General features: G+C 38.5%; 1 protein-coding gene across 1 annotated transcript; it reads left to right on the top strand.

Annotated features, from left to right (window-relative positions):
* Window positions 1–517: 517 nt before the first annotated feature.
* Window positions 518–21,315, top strand: LOC107818247 (uncharacterized). The gene is given in 16 exon segments (XM_075248120.1): window positions 518–1,634; window positions 7,128–7,259; window positions 7,362–7,489; window positions 7,601–7,811; window positions 7,941–8,178; window positions 9,959–10,109; window positions 10,463–10,814; window positions 12,105–12,160; window positions 12,460–12,574; window positions 12,577–13,311; window positions 19,201–19,323; window positions 19,426–19,553; window positions 19,703–19,913; window positions 20,055–20,292; window positions 20,606–20,756; window positions 20,882–21,315. Coding segments are annotated over 16 exon segments (4,140 nt in total). The 5' UTR covers window positions 518–787; the 3' UTR covers window positions 21,206–21,315.
* The last annotated feature ends 604 nt before the right edge of the window (window positions 21,316–21,919 follow it).

Below are 21,919 nucleotides of genomic sequence, written 5' to 3'. Positions count from 1 at the left end.
AGGGGTATAAATGGAAGATAAAATTATTCTATTTCTAATCGTTCACGGACATTTTTGGCCTTTTTCCGAAATTAACTAAGGCTTCGAACCATTGGGCCAAAAAGGGATTCTATGCGCTGATCAGTTGGTTACAGTGTAATACTTGAACTGGACACTCCAATGGCAGGACAATTCAGTCCTAAAACCTCTTAAATCGGAAATGATTACATATCGGTTAATAAGATATACTACCAGTTATTAACATAAAGTTTCTTGCATTTTAAACACGCTATCCTATTTAAGAGATTTGAAAGATCTATGCACCCCTGTAATATAGGGAACACATATTTAGCTTATGTGTAAAAGAGATACATATCTTATGTATGTAAAAGTAAATTTTCTATGTAAGAAAAGTGACAGGGTCATAAAACTAAACCCACAAAATCATTTGACCCGTTGGAGGACATGGTCCTTCATGGCGATAGATGAAAGAAAGTTGGATGTGTAATAAATGTAGTGAAAGAAGTGAAAGGTCCCTACATTTTGTGGAACTGAAGTAAGAGCCTCCACAAAAACGCGTAATTTTAAATTCCTTTTTGAAAATTTTCGATTATTCAAAAGTTTCAAAGCCTAGAAAGCACCTCTCAATAACTCTCCTTTATTTTCCATCGACTTCAAATGCAGAAAAGTCAGAATCCAATACCAAAAAGTTGTGAAGACTTCAAAGACTGAAAAATCAGATTGAATCTTCCTAACAAAATGAGCACAGCCATTCTATTTATACCACGTTTAGCTAGCTTTTGAGTAGATGTGGATGGGAAAGACAGATATGAGTTTCTTGACATGGCTGGGGATCATTCTAATATTCCACTTTTACTACCTTTTCTACCTCAGCATAGCACAGCCTAATTTCGCTTTTCAATCGCCATGTGAAGGTAATGAGACAGAGTACTCTCCGAATGGTGCATATGGCACAAACCTTAACACAGTCCTCTCCTCTCTTTCACGTAACATAGATAGTGATGGGTTTTATAATACTTCCATAGGCCAAGATCCAGACAAGGTTAGTGTCATCGCGCAGTGTAGAGGAGATGTCGATTTACAAACATGCCGTGACTGTATAAAAAATGCAACTCGCTTGATTTTAGAGCTATGTCCTCAAAAGAAATCCGCCTTTGGTATTTATGATAAGTGTCTGATAAGATATTCGAATGAGTCCTTCATAGGCACAGTCTCAACAGACCCACAGAAAATTTATTATTACAACCAAAATTTCTCGAACCCGCAATTGTTCTTTAACCGATATTTGACACCCGTGTTGGAAAATTTACGAAGTCGAGCTTCAGAGGGTGGGAAGCGTAAGTTTGCTGCTAATATTACTAATGCCCCTGATTTTGCGAGGATATATGTACTTGTACAGTGCACAGCCGATTTATCCGCTGACGATTGCTTCAATTGTTTGACCACTGGCTATCAAACTCTACCTAGTTGTGAGTGTTATGCAAAGCGGGGAAACTACTATTTGATGCCCAGCTGCATTATTCGGTATGAACCTTACTCTTTCTTCAACGAGTCATTTGCTGAAGCTCCGCCATCGCCACCACCTGCCTCGTTGCCACTGCCACCACCAGCTTCACCGCCACTGCCACAACCAGGTATTTGAAATCTTTATGGAATTGTTAGCCACTTCATCTTTGTATTCAGCTTCTGGGGATACGCTAAGTCTAGCCTCTTATTTTGGCCTGAGCGGCCTCAATTGCAAAGAAGATCCAGATCCCCCATAGCTGTTCTCCAAGAGGAGTGGCTGAGATTCAATTTAACTGTGTAAAGAACGTTTATACCATAAGTGTATTTTAACACGTTCTAGTAGTTTAAGTGACTTGTTTTTCCAAGATATTGATCCCAATTATCTGTGATTTGAGAGCGTAAAAATTGTTCTAGAATACTGCAAGTCGACAAAAGTTCAGATGTAAGGTGCATATCTATCTATAATTTGTTATAAAATAAAGACGGTAAAGTAAAGACAAGTATAGAGAGAAACTGATATATTATTCGAATTCAAATTGATGTACATAATGAACTGAAATCTCTTCTATTTACAGAAGAAAGGAAGCTGCTGTGTAAGCTGCTACTATACCAGATATGGATAATCTTCTACTATGGGTAATGATTATCCATAACGGAGTATTGAAAGGATAAACTCATTGTACCTGGTATGGATAATCTTCTACCGGGAGTAATGTTTATTCATAACTAGGTACTTATTTTCAATAGAATACTAAATAGATAAATATATTTACGGCGGATTCCCATATGGATAAGCTTCTTCAGGAAGCTTATTTACAACGGAGTACTAAATGAATATCCATAATATAATATATTTATAACACTCCCCCTTGGATGTTCATTAAAATATAATGTGCCTCATTAAAACCTTACTAGGAAAAACCACGTGGGAAAAAATCCTAGGGAAGGAAAAAGAGTACACATATTTAGTAATACGCATTGCTATGTGCCTCATTAAAAACCTTATAAGGAAAACCTCATGGGAAAAAAAACCTTAGTAAGGAAAAAAGAGTGCATCGCGTATTTTACTCCCCTTGATGAAAACCTTGTTTTAAATATTTGAGTCTCCGCACTCCAATCTTGTATACCATCTTCTCAAAAGTTGAAGTTGGCAAAGATTTAGTGAATAAATCTGCTGGATTATCATTTGAACGGATTTGTTGCACATTAATGTCACCACTTTTCTGAAGATCGTGTGTGTAGAATAATTTTGGTGAAATGCGCTTTGTTCTATCTCCTTTTATAAATCCTCCATTCAATTGGGCTATGTATGCAACATTGTCTTCGTATAAAATTGTGGATCTTTTCTCACATTCCAAACCACATTTTTCTCGAATAAAATGAATTATTGATCTCAACCATACGCATTCCCTACTTGCTTCATGAATAGCTATTATCTCAGCGTGATTTGAAGAAGTAGCAACAATAGATTGCTTTGTGGAGCGCCATGATATGATAGTACCTCCATATGTAAATACGTAGCCGGTTTGAGATCGAGCTTTATGGGGATCAGATAAATAACCTGCATCTGCATAACCAACAAGGTCTGCACTATCTTTGTTAGCATAAAACAAACTCATATCAAGAGTTCCCTTTAAATATCGCAATATATGCTTAATCCCGTTCCAATGTCTCCGTGTAGGAGAAGAACTATATCTTGCTAGTAAATTAACAGAAAATGCTATGTCAGGCCTTGTAGCATTAGCAAGATACATTAGTGCACCAATTGCACTGAGATAGGGTACTTCGGGACCAAGGAGTTCCTCGTCCTCTTTTGGAGGTCGAAACAAATCCTTATTTACTTCAAGTGATCGAATAACCATTGGTGTACTCAATGGGTGCGCTTTGTCCATGTAAAAGCGTTTTAAGATCCTTTCTGTATAGGCAGATTGATGGATAAAGATCCCGTCTACTAAATGTTCAATTTGCAGACCAAAACAAAGTTTTGTCTTTCCAAGATCTTTCATCTCAAATTCTTTCTTAAGATATTCAATTGCCTTTTGGAGCTCTTCTAGAGTTCCAACAAGATTTATGTCATCAACATAAACAACAAGTATAACAAATTATGATGCCATTTTCTTTATAAAAATACATGGACAAATAACATCATTTATGTAACCTTCTTTCAATAAATATTCACTAAGGCGATTATACCATATGCGCCCAGATTGCTTTAAACCGTATAAAGATCTTTGTAATCTAATTGAATAAATTTCCTGAGATTTTAAATTCGCTTCAGGCATTTTAAATCCTTCAGGGATTTTCATATAAATTTCACTATCAAGTGAACCGTACAGATAAGCTGAAACTACATAATGTATTTCAAGCTTTTCATGCAGTGCTAAACTGATGAGATATCGAAATGTTATGGCATCCATAACAGGTGAATATGTTTCATCAAAATCGACTCCAAGTCGTTGTGAGAATCCTTGTGCAACAAGGCGAGCTTTGTATCTTTCAACTTCACTTTTATCATTCCTTTTTGGCACAAAAACCCATTTATGACCAACTGGTTTTATACTAGCAGGTGTTTGGACTACTGGTCCAAAGACCTCTCTTTTAGCAAGTGACTTTAATTCCGATTGAATTGCCTCTTGCATTTTGGCCAATCAGATCTTTGTCGATATTCTTCGACAGATCGAGGTTCAAGATCCTCACTATCTTGCATAATATTAAGTGCAACATTATATACAAAAATATTATCCACCACTTTCAGATCGATTTAAATTAATCACATCACCGGTTGAACTTATTAAAAGTTCTTCACTCACATGAGCTTCGGGTTCATTGATTTCTTCAGGAATCTCAGAACTAATCAGATTTTGGGTCTCTTCAGGGAATCCCTTCATAGTTTCGTTTTGATCATTTGTCGATTTTCTTTTTCGAGGATTTCGATCCTTAGAACCCAAAGGCCTACCACGCTTCAGGCGTGCTTTAGGTTCATTAGCTCTCATGCTAGTAGATGGTCCTATTGGGACATCAATTCGGATAGGCATATTCTCTGCTGGATATGTGATTTAGTTATTCTTTTCAAATCAGTAAATGCGTATGCCATTTGATTTGCTATATTTTGTAAATGGATGATCTTCTGGACCTCCTGATTACATATAGGGGTACGGGGATCAAAGTGAGATAATGATGAAACTTTCCACACAATTTCTCTTTTGATTTCCTTTTTCTCTCTCCCTAATTGTAGAAAATTTGTTTCATCAAACCGACAATCTGCAAATCGAGCAGTAAATAAATCTCCTGTCAATGGTTCCTCTATAGCGAATAATAGAGGGTGATTCAAACCCAACATATATTCCTATCCTTCTCTGTGGTCCCATCTTGCGATGTGGTGGTGCTACTGGTACATATACAGCACATCCGAAAATTCGTAGATAGGCAATATTTGGTTCATGACCAAAAACTAATTGTGACGGAGAATATTTATTATAATGTATCGGTCTGAGACGGATAAGTGATGCTGCATGCAAGATAGCATGGCCCCAAACAGTAGTAGGCAATGTTATTTTCATAAGTAGTGGTCTTGCTATCAATTGCAGGCGTTTAATAAATGACTCTGCAAGGCCATTTTGAGTATGAACAAAAGCTACAGGATGTTCAATTTTTATCCCAACTGATAGACAATAATCATCAAAAGCTTGAGATGAGAATTCTCCAGCATTATCAAGGCGAATAGCCTTTATAGGATAATTTGGGAATTGTGCCCTTAATCGAATTATTTGGGCTAATAGCTTTGCAAACGCCAGGTTGTGAGATGATAGTAGGCACACATGAGACCATCTTGAAAATGCATCTATTAGGACCATAAAATATCTAAACAACCCACTTGGTGGGTGAATAGGTCCACACATATCCCCACGTATACGCTCTAAAAAGGCAGAGGATTCAATGACAACCTTCATTGGTGATGGTCTAGTGATCATTTTGTCTTGATAACAAGCATCACAAGAAAATTCGTCATTTGTAGGAATCTTCAGGTTCTTTAATGGATGCCCACTCGAATTTTCAGTAATTCGTCTCATCATTATTGATCCAGGATGGCCCAAACGGCCATGCCAAAGCATAAAAGTATTTGAATCAGTAAACTTCTGGTTTACGATAGAGTGTGCTTCAACTGTACTAATCTTTGAATAGTATAAGCCAGAAAATAAAGTTGGTAACTTTTCTACAATGCATTTCTGGTCAGAAATATTCTTTGTAATACAAAGATATTCCCTGTTCATTTCATCTATTGTCTCAACATGATACCCATTTCGGCGGATATCTATAAAACTCAACAAGTTTCTTCGGGACGTGGAGGAGAACGATACATTGTCTATAATAAGTTTTGTTCCCTTAGACAGAAATATAATGGCTCTTCCAGAGCTTTCAATCAAACTTATATTACCAGAAATTGTTAATAAATTTGCTTTTTCCTTATGCAAATAAGAAAAGTATTTCTGATCCTTGAATATGGCATAAGTTGTTCCACTATCAATAACACAAATATCTTCATGATTTGTCTTTGATCCAAACATAATATGAGGATTATCCATATTCTCTAATACTTTCAAAGTATTTGCTCGAGATGGCAGAGTCTCGTGCTGATAACGTGTTATAAAATAAAGACTGTCAAGTAAAGACAAGTATAGAGAGAAACTGATATATTATTCGAATTCAAACTGATGTACATAATGAACTGAAATCTCTTCTATTTATAGAAAAAAGGAAGCTGTTGTGTAAGCTGCTAATGCAAGCTGTTGTGTAAGTTGCTACTGCAAGCTGCTACTGCAAACTGCTGTGTAAGCTGCTACTACAAGCTGTTGTGTAAGCTGCTACTATACCAAATATGGGTAATCTTCTACTATGGGTAACGATTATCCATAACGGAGTACTGAAAGGATAAACTCGTTGTACCCGGTATGGATAATCTTCTACCGGGAGTAATGTTTATTCATAACCGGGTACCGAAGTGATAAGCTTCTTCAGGAAGCTTATTTTCAATAGAGTACTAAATAGATAAACATATTTACGGCGGATTCCCATATGGATAAGCTTCTTCAGGAAGCTCATTTACAACGGATTACTAAATGAACATCCATAATATAATATATTTATAACATAATTAACCGGATTAACTGAATTGTTGACCATAATTTTACTCATATACCCTATGGTGCTTGTAATTAGGTCATTATAAAATATTTTGTCTAAATAACATATCTATATATACTTCAATTCAAATTGCTATTCTTGTTAACATTACGGAGAATTGAAAAGAACAGTAGAAAATAAGAATAATCAGTGTTGCAAATTTTCTTGAATATACAAGAGAAAAAAAATCTAAGAATAAGAGGTATTATCTTTTTATCTTTATTGAGGTTTTGAAATTATAAGATCTTTTGTTTTAAAAAGGAAATTTTGTGTTTATAAGTTAAGTCGACAGCTATAATTTTCTCCTTACACTTTTAACATTTTTACATATTGGATTTTGTGATCTCGAACTTTGGATATTGCTAAACAAATGCATTTGATCATGCTTTTACATGAAAAAGTATTTGCTAACCTAAGACTAACTTGAAGCATTTTTTTAGGGAAGGATGATAAAACCGCACGAACTGTCATCATTATTGTTGTGCCCACTGTCACAGTTGTTATTTTTGTTGTTTGTATTCCTGTCATCTTGATGAAGAGACGAAAGAGGAAGCTGGTGAACAAAAGAGAGAGTAAGCGTGGCTTATTAACCTTCAATGATTTTGGAATGTTGAATTTAATTAAGACCATGTTTCGCTAATTTGTTCTGTGCTATTACTACTACGTTGGTGAAGGTATACATGTGGATGATATTAGTACTGCAGAATCCCTGCAATATGATTTTTCTACAATTAGAGCAGCAACAAATAACTTCTCAGATGTTAATAAGTTGGGACAAGGCGGATTTGGTCCTGTGTACAAGGTGATTATATTAAATTTACTTATTGTTGCATGAGTTTAAGTTTTATAGCGTAAAAATTCTTTAAGTGTATATAATTAAATCATTCTTTCAATTTGTGCTCGTCTGCTTCAGGGTAAGCTTCCAAATGGACAAGAAGTAGCAGTGAAAAGATTGTCTGCAGACTCAGGCCAAGGTGATCTAGAATTCAAAAACGAGGTCTTGTTGGTCGCCAGGCTTCAACACAGGAATTTGGTTAGGTTGTTGGGATTTTGCCTTGATGGAATAGAGAGACTTCTTGTCTACGAATTTGTTCCCAATGCAAGCCTTGACCACTTTTTATTTGGTTTGTACTGCTTAACTTTAAATCCTTTAGTTGCCCTAATCTTTTACACTGCCAGTATATAGAAGTTAAAACTTTTTATAGATTATGAAGCTTATTAGTATTTATTTTGTTTGTCCAATGAGAAAGCAGATTCGGTTAAACGTAGGCAATTGGATCGGGAAAGGCGATCCAGAATCATAGGAGGCATTGCTAGGGGAATTCTTTATCTTCATGAGGATTCCAGACTTCGAATCATTCATCGTGATCTCAAAGCTAGTAATGTTCTACTAGATGCTGAAATGAATCCTAAAATCTCAGACTTTGGCATGGCAAGGCTATTTACACTGGATGAAACTCAAGGCAGCACAAGCAGAATTGTTGGGACCTAGTAAGTTTTATAACTCTCACTAGATCGACTGTTATTTTTCATATCGCCGGGGCCTGGGAAGAATTCTTAAACATTTAACAAGAATAAAAGCTGCATCGAGACATAAGCAAATCTTCCCTTGAAATGTGACTTGAATTTTCAACATGTCATTGTAATCTCTTCAGGACTGGTTACCTCAATTTTGTTGAAATAGGACTTTGTTTGTGTCTAGAATTTGAATTATTCGAGGTGAATGGTCATATACCTAAAGTTATTGTCAATTTGGTCATTAACAAAGGTGCACTGTCTGATGATGAAAATGAAATTTATTTCCAGAGTCAGTTCTGGGAATGAATAGGCACAATCTTGATCTTGTCTTGAACAAATTTTTTCTTATCCAGAACAAACTTTTTCCTTTTTCTTATCAGCATATGAATTCTCCTTGTTCAGAGAGGTTAATTACATATGATCTCTTGGCAGCAAAATATAAGGTGTAGGTCTTAACTTATCAAACTTGTAGTTTGTTCAGCCAAGAATAGATCAATGGTCTAAGAGTTTTCACATTGCAGTGAAATACATTTTCACTAAGGAAAGGCAGAAAAAAGAAAGCAGACATCAGGAGACCATAAATACCCAATCTGCACACCGTATTGGGGTAGGACGGATGAAGTGAAGGTTAACATCTAGAGCCATGTGTGACAAGAGAGTGCCACCGATACTCAAAGGTAAGTTCTATAAAGCAGTGGTTAGATCGGCCATGATGTATGCGGCTGAATGTTGGCCTGTTAAGAACTCACATATCCAAAAGATGAAAGTAGAAGAAATGAGGATGTTGAGGTGGATGTGCGGGCACACTAAGATGAATAAGATTAGGAATGATGATAGGGAAAAGGTGCACGTGACTCCCATTAATGACAAGATGCGGGAAGTGAGGCTCAAATGGTTCGGTCATGTTCAGAGGAGAAGCCCAGATGCTCCGGTAAGGAGGTGTGAGCGGCTGGTTGTGGAGGGCACGAGAAGAGGTAGAGGGTGACCTAAGAAGTATTGGGAAGAGGTGATCAGGCAGGATATGACGAGGCTTCAGATATTCGAGGACATGACACTTGATAGGAAGATGTGGCGATCGAGTATTAGGATTACAAGTTAGGAGGTAGTTGAGTCTTGCCTTACTTTCTACCTTTGTGAGCCTAGTCTGGTAGCGTTTTTGTCTAAGATAGCTAGTGACAATGTTGTGTCTTACTATTTCGCTTTTCAGTGCGGGACCAATTTACTAGCCATCGCTTTTGCTTTGCATATTTCATGTTGTTTCTATTTTTTCTATGATTTCTGTGGTGAAACTAATATTGTCTCCTTTTGTCTTTTTATTCTCTTGAGCTGAGGGTCTTTCGGAAACAGCCTCTCTACTCCTTCGGGGTAGGAGTAAGGTCTGCATACACACTACCCTCTCATACCCCAGTAGTGGAATTTTACTGAGTTGTTGTTGTTGTTGTTGCAGTAAATTGCAGCACAACGTTTTACTGCGTCTTCCTAAGTTCATTAAAAAATGTTTCAGTTCTTTATTAGCCTTTACATGTGGTCTGAATTTTAACATCAAGGAGTTCCCAGTTTTGACATCTTATTGAGTGGCTGATCGCACTGTTTCTAGACAATAAACTTCAGAATTGATTTTTTGGCCTTTTTACCTCAGTCTGTTCATGTGAAGTGAAACATATATTTGTACCCAAAAAAAAAAAAAAAACTTTAACAGCTGAATCATATCTAAGTTGCCGAATGTCATGTAACTCTTGTTTTTGTTTTCCAGTGGATATATGGCACCAGAATATGCGATGCACGGACAATTCTCAGTCAAATCAGATGTTTTCAGCTTTGGAGTACTAGTCCTAGAAATTTTAAGTGGCCAAAGAAACACTTCTTTTAGAAATGGAGAATCCGTGGAAGACCTTTTGAGCTATGTAAGTAACCAGGTCCAATAAGTTTTCATCAACCCTAAACTAGTCAGGACCTGCTACATGCGTTATATGAAATATATGTTACTCTCTCTACCTCCCAAATATAGTCTTTTGGTAAAGTAAATTTATTCCAAAGTACTTTTTCTTTTTCAAAGAAGTTGAACGCTAATTAAGTGAGACGTTTAAGAGAAACATAAAGATTTAATTTAGACAAAGACTCTTATATTTTTTTCAATACAAATACTCTTATGAGTAGGGCTGTTTAGTGTTTTTCTTAAGGGTTGTGAATACTCTTATGACCGGAGGCAGTATGATATATGATTCGTCTTATTCTGAGAATTGAATTATAACTGCAGGCTTGGTCGAACTGGCGCGAAGGAACAACTACAAATTTTATAGACCCAATGCTGAGGGGAAGCACAGGACTAGTTCGTGACATAGTGAGATGTATCCACATTGCTTTATTGTGCGTTCAAGAAAATGTGGCAAATAGACCAACTATGGCTGCAGTAGTTCTCATGCTCAGTAGCCTCTCTTTGAGTCTTCCAGTTCCTTCAGGGCCTGCATATTATATGCACAACGATATTAGCCCAGAGACTTCCCTTGTTCAAGAATACAATTCAAGAATGTCAGATTCTAGAGAACCAGCCAAAAGTAAATCCATTTCTTCATCACGGAATGAGGCGTCGATAACTGAGTTATATCCTCGTTAACATCCTTGGACATAATAGCCTTTTCTCTAAGTTTTCTTATTTACTTTTTTATTTGTTCCAACTCCTATTAGTTTAGAATTGAGATTGAACAATTGATGATTTTGTGTTTCGCACAAGGATTTAACTTGATTCATAAGTAATATTACTTTTATTTTGGTTTGAAAGATAATTATACTAATATAAAATTGAACTAAATGACCCCTTAGTTAGTATATAGTACTCCCTCTGGTGGACGAAATTCAGAGTAAGAGTGGTACATAGACAATTCAATTTAACAAGTGTATTCAACAGTGTATTCAGTTCAGCCATGAGATGATCCTTCTCAAGCATAGCAAATGATTCAAACCCAAAAGACTGCTTATCCCAGTTGCAGGTAATCTTTTTTTTTTCCTCTAAAAAATACTTGTGCTACGTCACAACACTTGGAAATCTAACCACATCACCCCTACGCTTTCTCCTTAGCATGCCAAAAGTCGGTGCAACTCCGGAAAGACAGATACGTTACTCAAGCGTTATGTCGAACAAGTGGTGTGCATTCTTTCAGTGTGCTTGTATGTGAGAATTGGAGAAAGATGTGCCCTTTAAAAAACAGGGAAAGCAAAAGATAGGAGTGGGAGCAGATTGCAGATGCAGAGCAAAAAAAATCAGGGAGTTTTAATGTGTCACTTACCTGGTGGTTCACTTCTTACTTTAAGGCCTCTAAACAGGGGCGAAACGGGCATTCGGTTCATAGATTTAACCACAAATTTGGTTTCAAATCTTATATTTGTCTTAAGAAATTTATTATATATAAAAACTATTAATTTAGAACCAAGTAAATTAAAAAGATTAAAATCTTGAACGCATAAGCTTCAAAGCCTCTATATTTTACTTCTCTCGCTAAGCTCTCGACTTGAGACCCCTAGCCCAGGCATCAACTCTGCATAATTCTCAACTGACAGTTAGGTCTAGCACTTACCAAGCAAACTCTTACCCCAATGTTACTTCTTGTGCCCCATTTTCTTTCCACATTCTTGAGCTCACTGTGATTCCAAATTGCTACATGATAAAATAAAATAAAAAGGGACTACTATTTCTTTAATATTAAGCATATAGTTGGAAATGAATAACATATTTAGTATTGAATTCCTGAAGTTACTATAATTTTGAGACAATTGTTTTTTTATTATCTGAAGTGAGGATTAAAATGGAACGGAGGAAGTAGTAAATAATAAACACTCCTGTAATATAAGGAAATAAAATTTCAAACTTTAGAAAAGTTTGTAAGTTTGAAATCCTGTCACAGATAAAAGAGAGTTCGATGTGGTAATAGATTCAGTCATTCAACGAAAGAACGGAAAGGTCCCCACATTTTTTGGAAATGGGAGAAGAGCTTCCACAAAAACACGTTATATTGAATTACTTTTTGAAAGTTTCAAAGCCTATAAAGCAACTGCCAATAATATATCTTCTCCTTAATTAGTATCCACTCCCATCCTTTTCAATGCTTTTAATCCTTTCATATTGTCCACTGACTCATAAGCTGAAAAGTCAGAGTCAATCTTTCAATAACAAAAAGTTGTGAAGACTTCAAAAACTGAAATATCAGATTCAATATAATCCTCATACTGTCTCTGAAACGCTAATTAAGCTTTGCGTAGATTGGGCAGACAGCTATGAGTTTCTTGGAATGGCTGGTTATTCTAATATTCCAGTTTTACTTCTTTTTCGAGCTCAGCATAGCACAGCCTAGTTTCAGATCTTATGCATGTGCAGATTAGATAATAAGACTGAGTTCTCCCCAAATGGTGCATACGACACTAACCTTAACACACTCCTGTCCACTCTTTCACGGAATATGGATAGTTATGGGTTCTATAACACTTCCATAGGCCAAAACCCTGACAAGGTTAGTGTCGTCGCGCAATGCAGAGGAGATGTGGAATCACAAACATGCCGAAATTGTATAACTAATGCTACTCTTAAGATTTTAGAGGTATGTCCTTACAAGAAAGCGGGCTTTGGTTATTATGATGACTGTACGCTACGATATTCAAATGAGTCCATCATAGGCACCGTGTCAAATAACCCTTTGGTTTTTATATTTAACACGGCAAATGTCTCGAGCCCCGACGTGTTTATGCAAGAAGATCTAAGAACCTTGTTGGAAAGTTTACAAAGTAAAGCTTCAGCAGGAGGTAAACGCAAGTTTGCTAGAAATAGTACTCGTGGACCTGATTTTCAGACTATACATGCACTTGTACAGTGTACTGCGGATTTATCAGCCGAAGAATGCTTCAACTGTTTAAGAACTGGTTATGAAAGTTTACCTAGCTGTCCATGTTATGGAAAGCGGGCTGCTACCGTTTTGATGCCCAGCTGCAATTTTATATTTCAAGTAAACCCTTTTTCCAACAAGCTACCAACTGAAGCTCCACCACCCTTATGGCCACCGCCACCGTCACCCTTATGGCAATCGCCACCGCCACTGCCACCATCTCCACCACCAACAGGTAAGTGAGATCTTTACGGAATTGTTAGTCACTTCTATTTCTAACCTCTCCTGTCTTTCAGATTTTAAATTCCATGTTGGTCGAACAATAAGGTTATTGTATGGGTTCAAATCTGGACGACCACGGCCCATCTCAAGTACTTCCACTTCTGAAAGAAGACACCGCTCGAGTCGTACTCTTTTTCCCTCTCCCGGGTTTTGTCCCAATCGGGTTTTCTCGGGGAGGTTTTTAATGAGGCGACGAGGGGGACATCTCTGAGGTTCGAAGTATTGTTCATTGCCCCGCCTACCAATTACATCTCTAGGCCGAACAATGAAGGGACTAGGTATAATCTCCATTATATGTACGAAGTCGACATGTATATCCGACATATGAATAAAATCACTCCATTATGTATACGAAAGCAACACACATCTCCAATGTATGAATGAAACTGGCATCCACGACACTCCAACAAATAAAATAGAACGCCACCCTCACGATGGGATCTTACTTCAGCGCCAGCTCGAAAGTAACATCCCAATGGCCAAGGCCATCGACGTAAAACGAGTTTGACATCACTCGAACTACGACGGGATATTACTTCAACGCTAGCTCGAAAGTAACATCCCAATGGCTAAGGCCATCTACGTAAAATGAGTTCGACATCACTCGAACTACGATGGTATATTACTTCGGCGCCAGCTCGAAAGTAACATCCCAATGGCTAAGGCCATCGACATAAAACGAGTTCGACATAATTCAAACTACGACGAGATATTCCTTCGGCGCCAGCTTGAAAGTAATATCCTAATGGCTAAGGCCATCGACGTAAAATGAGTTCGACATCACTCGAACTACGACGAGATATTACTTCGATGCCAGCTCAAAAGTAACATCCCAATGGCCAATGTCATTGACAAAAAACGAGTTAGACATCACTCGAACTACGACGGGATATTACTTTGGTGCCAGCTCGAAAGTAATATCCCAATGGTTAAGGCCATCGACAAAAAACGAGTTCGACATCATTCGAACCATGACGAGATCTTACTTCGGCACCAGCTCGAAAGTAACATCCCAATGGCTAAGGCCATCGATAAAAAACAAGTTCGACATCACTCGAACTACGACGCTATACTACTTCGGCGCCAACTCGAAAGCAATATCCCTACGGCTAAGGTCGTTGCCAACGAAAAGGGTTCAACTAAACTCAATACAATAAGTTTAGCAATTCAACAAAGCGTCGAAGCGACGTAACTACAGCAGAAGTCATAAAAAATATCAATCAAAGAAAGAAAAACGACTCAGAAATGTACGACCAAAACGACCTCCATCCACAACAAATATGTTATAAATATTTGTCTTTACAAAGGGCTCAAAGACGCTCTTACAAAAATCGCAAAGCAAAAAGTAAGTACAAAACAAATACTACACATCATTCCCGGTGGCATACACGTCTTCATACCAAGATTCGGAGGCGAGTTTGTTTGCATCATCAGAATTGATATCATCTCCGTCAGGCATAAGAGGATCATACCCGCATGCCTCACGAGCTGCACGAGCCTTGGCATGTACATCCGAAGCTCCGCTTCAGACGCCCTCCCATCAACATGAAGAGCCTTGTACACATCGAGTTGAGCCTCGGCGTGAACCCACAACTCATATAGACATCGAGGCACGACGGGATCAGTTGGAGCATAAGATGTATAAGGTTGCGACTGTCATCTTACGTCCTCTGCTTTTAAAGAATCCATTTGCTTGTTCAATGCGGATAGTTTCGCCTCCAACCCTTGAATATGCTCCCCTCCCCCGCTATCTTAAGTGCGGATACCTCCTACTCCTTGGTCGGCTCTGACCTACAAACACAAAGGGCATCATCCAAAACCGCTGCCTCAGAGACAACAGTCGCCAATCTATCGGCACCGATGCCCAGCTCACCTCTAAGCTCATTGATCTTCGCTGTCTTCGTATCCAGTTCGGCAGTTAAATTGGCCACCTTTGCTTGGAGGTCAGCATTCTCACCCGTTACCGTCTTACTCAGCTCAAGCTCATCTTCCTTCATTTTAAGGGATGCCTCGAGCTCATTGTTATAGGTGATTGCCTTCATAAAGTCCTCGTCTCGTTCCCTCAAACTCCTAGACCTTATGCGCCAATTGATCCTCCCTCTACTTGAGCTCTTCGCGGAACAGTTGGAAGTCAGGATCCTGATTGTAGATGTTGGCCATCGCATGATGCTTGGTGTGATATTCTTGATATTTAGAAGACATTTTTCCTTAAATGGACGTCCTCTTCCTTTCCCGGCGCTCGCGCTTGATCTCCATGGTAAAGGTCTGGCACAAAAAGTAAAGTTAAAAAAAAGGGACAGGCTAAAATCAATAACACAAACCCAATGACGAAATGAAAAGAAAGATATCTACCCGCAAGGCCATGCCAGAGACGCTCCTAGACAACTCCATATCGCTCATCGCTCTAAGCGCCTCATTCTCATGGGTAGCACATAAAGGAGCTAAAGCAGACACCACCTTATCACAGTCCGACAACAAGTTATAGTCCCCAAGGACAACTATTATGTCGATCAGAACCCTCCACTCTGACCTCTACGTGAGTGTGACGCTCCAAAAACTCATGAACATCCCCCGGGTCGACATCTAAGCCCTAGCCTTCGCCCTCGACGCGTAGGCCCCCTCCGACGTTAGACGATGCGCCACCCTCAGCGGAGCGCACAGAACCACCTCGTTGGTAAACCCCTTTTGTTTAGGGAGACCTCTCTGCCAAGATGGCGTCGGCCATAAACGTGAGCACAGGTGCCGTCTGCGACACACCTATCCTACTCTTACCAGTTTCAATGGCCACGCCCTTCCCAAGCTCCACCCTTTCCCTTTTTCTCAGTAACGATTTGTCCCCATTAGAGGACTCATCCAAGGTGATGGATCGGTAAGTAAGAGGTCTCTTCCCTCACGACCATATCCCAAGAGGTTTCCCTCGCCTGTACCAACTGAGCACGACCCTCTCGAGCGGACTTATCCAAAGTGAATTGCATTCGTGCGAAGGCGACAACTTGACGAAATGCAGGGTCTGGGGCCCTCCGCCTAGAAGCTCTGCGACCTGCCATCATAAAGAGTCGTATCAATAGACGACGATATATAGTCGAAGAGAGATACAGAGGAAGATACTTACCAAATGAAACTTTCAGCCCATAGCGCTTCACGAAAGCGGGCCAGTCTCTAGTCTCCACTGCATGGGAAAGCAGACGGGCTACCCAATCCATTATACCCGCAATAGGGTGAGGTGGGCACCCCATAGGTGCAAACGAGAAATAAATAAACACTAAGGTGAATGAAGAAGAAAAGAAATAGTTAACAAGTGGCGACACTTACGATTCTCGTTCCACCGCTCTAGGAATCTAGCGGGGTCAGACACGATATGCTCAGTTCTAACGAAGAAGTACTTATGCCAAAATTTGTGACTTTCCCAGTCATCGGTTCCGACCACCAGCCCTTTTGTCCCACGGTACCTCAGATGTACCATAGTACCCCTATGAAAGCTGGGAGAAAACAAGTGTAGAAGGTGGTGAACGGTAACCTCGCACCCCTCCAACTACGCATATTTTGTCAACAACAGGAGTATTTTGAGCATATATGGGGAAAGTTGTGTCAGGTAAACCTGATAGAATCGACAGAATTCTTCCGCTAACGGGAGAAGGGGGAAGGAATGACCAATCACGAATGGGTACTCATAAAAAGCACAGTACACAGGCCTATGGACTTCCACGAAGTCCCTTCCCACTGGAACCATCTCAATATGAGCGGGAATGTTGTATTTTGCACGGAGAGCATCGATATGGACTTGCTCAGTTTCAGAGAGTACGGGGGCAGGAGTAGGAGGAGGATCCTTAAGAAAGTCTCTTCGAGACATAGGGTGTCTTGGCAATAACTCTTCCACGGTGGGAAAGTTGTCCCCTTCCTCCACCGTCATGTCCTCACCACCAGGGGAGCGCCATGGACAACGGGATGGTGTTAGAAACCCCCTCACGAGATTGATGTGATGTGTTCTAGGCATCTCTATGGCGGAAAATGTGTTAAAATAACAGAAAAAGCTAAGAACGAAGAATGGAAGAAGAGGAAGCAGATAAATCGTTGGAGCAAACACGGGAGGGATGCGAAAGAATAACCAGAGACGAAATGGCAAAGAGTTTCTGAAAAAACAAACCCTCCACCTATTTATAGGATTGGGTGGCGCCAGAATCGAAGCGGAAGGCTGCAGAATGGCACTGAAATCGAAGCGACAAGCCCTCAGCCCATGTCTCGAAAACACACATAATGATGACGCACGTGGAAGTGACATCATTTCCTGATAAGATACACCACCCAGGGTATTGTTGAGCACGCTAACCTTTCATTGTTGGTCAAGCCATGACGCTTCGTGAAACCAAATTTCTCCACAGGAGTGGGCGGTGTCCGCTTATCAAGGATGCACCAAGTCGCAACCTCGACAAGCGGAGAGACTAACTGTATGGGTCCAAATTTGGACGACCAAGGCTACTGACAAATACGACAAAAGATGAGATCTTCATAGCACGACGTCCGGTGAAAGACGACGACGACCGACAACGGACAAATGACGTATGACTTTTGCAATAGTGTAGGCCTAACAGGGGGCATTAGGAATATATTTTCAAATATTCCCTATGATATGTCTTTTAGGGTTCAGAAGGAGGCTGTCCCTTATATATAGTGAGGAAAAAACCTTGTAAGGGGGATTATTCGACTAAGAGCTTCTATTGTAATATTTATTCTACATTCTTGGTGATCATTTTGAGACGCTTAATCCTTCTGTTCCACAAGATCAATAAGTACTATTTACCTTGTTCATCCCTCAGGTTTCTCATTGTAGAGTTTATTATACTTGACTGAGATTTACCTCTTTATCTTCTTTAATTGATTTAACCAAAAAATGGTTCAATATCTTTTAGGTCAAACAGTTATACTAGCATATTACCTCACATTATTTCTTTACTAAATCGAAGAAAAGTGAACCCCCCAAAAAAGTCATTGGAATTCCTCCTAGAATTATGGGATTGCTAAATCTATTGGGAGCAAATATATGGATGATTCTCGATCCGGCATTAATTATAATTGAATAGAGACCATGAATATCAAAATGAGACAATGTGTCACCTATCAAAGTAAGAACTTTAGGAAATGAAGACAATAAGAAAATGGGGAAGAGCCAAATAACATTTCTTCATTTTTTCTTTTCTTTTTTGAAGCTGTGACTGAAGCCATCTGTCCATCATTGTTCCCTCATTATCTCAGTCTATCCATTTCCTTGTCGAAAGAGACTTGACTTTTTAAAGCTGTGACAGAAGCTGTAGAACCCAAATTGCTTTTTGAATTGGAGAATGAAGAAATGGTATATATCTCTAGGAGCGAAATGTAGAAAAATGTTGGGGCATTTGGGTAGAAGGCGATCTGTGAAGAAATGTTCCTTAACTTTGTACAGCTTCTCAAATCTGTGTATTGAGAGAAGGAGAAGAGAGAAAGTGGGGGACGGGAGAGAAGGATGGCGGAGAGAATCAGAGGGAGGGAGGGATTGTCGGGTGAGCCGGCCAGGGACTCGGGCTGGGGGCTATCAAACTAATCTGGGTTTTGGGAATTTTGATGAAAGACAAAAAAAGTCCCTACGTTCCGGGCACGAAAGAAAGACTTTTGCAACTTGTAAGCTTAAAGAAGCCACAAGTTGTAATATTAAATATACCGTAATATTTGTGTGACAATAAAAGTTTGTTAAAATGGGAAGTTCAATTTAAATTGTTTTCAAATTTAAAAAGGTGTTATTCTCTATTAAACGAGGGAGTTATGGTAATTAACGGCTACCGGCACACTAATTTGAGGCGTGTTTTTGTAGTAACTGCTCGAACTGTCATCATTACTGTTGTGCCCACTGTCACGGTTGTTATTCTTATTGTTTGTACTTTTGTCATCTTGAGGAAGAGGCAAAAGAGGAAGCACCTGCTGAACCCAATTGAGAGTAAGCGTAGTTTATTAACTGACAATGATTAAGGAAAATTGAAATTTCTAAGACCATGTTTCACTAATTTGTTGTATGCCTACTACTACTACATTGGTGAAGGCATACATGGGGATGATACTACTACTGCAGAATCCTTGCAATATGATTTTTCTGCAATTCAAGCAGCAACAGATAACTTCTCAAATGCAAATAAGTTGGGACAAGGCGGATTTGGTCCTGTGTACAAGGTTGTTTAGCTTGCTTATTGTTGCAAGAGTTTAACTTTTATTGTGTAAAATTTTTTTACACTCTCAATGTAAATAAGTTAAGTCCTTTTTGCATAACAACCTAGTTGGAGCAAGAATACTGTTTTTTAATTTGTTCTGATATGTTTCAGGGTAAGCTTCCAAATGGACAAGAAGTAGCGGTAAAAAGATTGTCAGTAGGTTCAGGCCAAGGTGATCTAGAATTCAAAAACGAGGTGCTGCTGGTTGCCAGGCTTCAACACAGGAATTTGGTTAGGCTGCGAGGATTTTGTCTAGATGGAACAGAGAGACTTCTTGTCTATGAATTTGTTCCTAATGCAAGCCTTGACCATTTTTTATTTGGTATGAATTAAGTTTTAGTTTTCCTGATAGTCTAATTCTTCTACTCTGTCAATATATGGAAGTTATACTTTTCATAAAATATGGAGCTTGAGCATCAATAATTTATGTTCTTCGTTTAATGTTCGTCCAATGAGAAAGCAGATTCGGTTAAACGTAGGCAACTGGATTGGGAAAAGCGATACAAAATCATAGGAGGCATTGCTAAGGGAATTCTTTATCTTCATGAGGATTCTAGACTTCGTATCATTCATCGTGATCTCAAAGCTAGTAACGTTCTACTAGATGCAGATATGAATCCTAAAATCTCAGACTTTGGCATGGCAAGGCTATTCACATTGGATGAAACTCAAGGCAACACAAGCAGAATCGTTGGGACCTAGTAAGTGTTACATCTCTCATTAGACATAGACTGTTGTTTTTCACATCACTGGGAAGGATTCTTTAACCATTTAGCTAGCAAGAACAAAAACCTCGAGACTTCGCAAAAAAAAAAAAAAAAATCATTCGTCGAAATGTTAATAGAATTTTAAGATGAACTTTAATTTGTCATTATAATTGCTTTCTAAATGGTTCCCCTCAATTTTGTTTTTTCTTTTCCGCACCTCAATTCGTCCAACTAGAATTTTAATCGTCCCTACAATTATGGTGCCGTATGCTAGAAAAGTCTTTTAATCGATGTTTCTCTTTTGCAGTGGATATATGGCACCAGAGTACGCAATGCACGGACAATTTTCAGTCAAATCAGATGTTTTTAGCTTTGGAGTACTAGTCCTAGAAATTTTAAGTGGCCAAAGAAACACTCGTTTCAGAAATGGAGAATCTGTGGAAGACCTTCTGAGCTATGTACGTAACCAAGTTAATTAATCAACTAAACCTCAATGCCAAACTAGTTTAGACCATCTTCATGCATAAAGCTCTTTTACACTGCTAGTATATGGAAGTTAAACTCTTGAATCGTAATGTCACAGGCTTGGACAAACTGGCGTGAAGGAACATCTTCAAATTTGATAGACCCCATATTGAGGGGAAGCTCAGGAATAGTTCGTGATATAACGAGATGCATCCACATAGCTTTATTGTGTGTTCAAGAAAATGCTGCAGATAGACCAACTATGGCTGCAGTAGTTCTCATGCTCAGTAGCCTCTCTCTGAGCCTTCCAGTGCCTTCAGGGCCTGCATACTCTATGCACAATGTTGGTAACCCGGAGAATTCACTTATTCAAGAATACAATTCAAGAATGTCCCGTTCATCACAAAATGAGGTGTCGATAACTGAGTTATATCCAAGATAATAGTCTTGTATTCAATTGCCTTTCGTTTAATTATGAGATGCATTATGTGTGGAGGCAGCTGTCAACGATAAACGAGAAACTTGAATTGAAGCCTCAGAGATCCAAACCTACATGCTCTTGTGATTTGCCCCCTTTCCCCCTCCTAGTCTAGCGCTAGTGCCTACGCTGAAAATGGAGATAATTTTATGCATGGTCATTGAACTTTTGTGTTTGTTACCCAAAAGTCATTTTTTTTTGTTACATAAAAATTATTTAACTTTGTGTTCATTACACAAAAGTCACTTTTCTTTCTTTTGTTACACTCAAATCATTTTACTTTGCTCTAGTTATCACAAAAGTCATATTTTTACTTGAAAAGTCTTTTATGCCCTTGACATTGTTTAAACCTTCATATTAATTATGCAATACCTTCTATATTATATACTATATAATATATTTTTAACGATGTATTTTATTTATAAATAAACTAACTTAATATTATTTTATTTATTATTTTTATAATATATTCGTATATTTAATTTTTTTAAAGTTAATTTTCAAAATATATTAGTAGTGTTATTAAATTTATCAGTAACTTTAATATATATATATGTAGAAAAATAAATCGGCAAGTACATTTCCGTGAGAAAATTCGCAGATAAACAAACAAAGAAAATGAGGAAAAATTCATATGTTAATCTGAAGGAAAATCCCTAGGTACTACATGTGAATTTA

Source organism: Nicotiana tabacum, chromosome 3 (genome assembly GCF_000715075.1).
Source record: "Nicotiana tabacum cultivar K326 chromosome 3, ASM71507v2, whole genome shotgun sequence".
Lineage (NCBI taxonomy): Eukaryota > Viridiplantae > Streptophyta > Magnoliopsida > Solanales > Solanaceae > Nicotiana > Nicotiana tabacum.
This window is presented reverse-complemented; position numbering and strand designations above follow the sequence as displayed.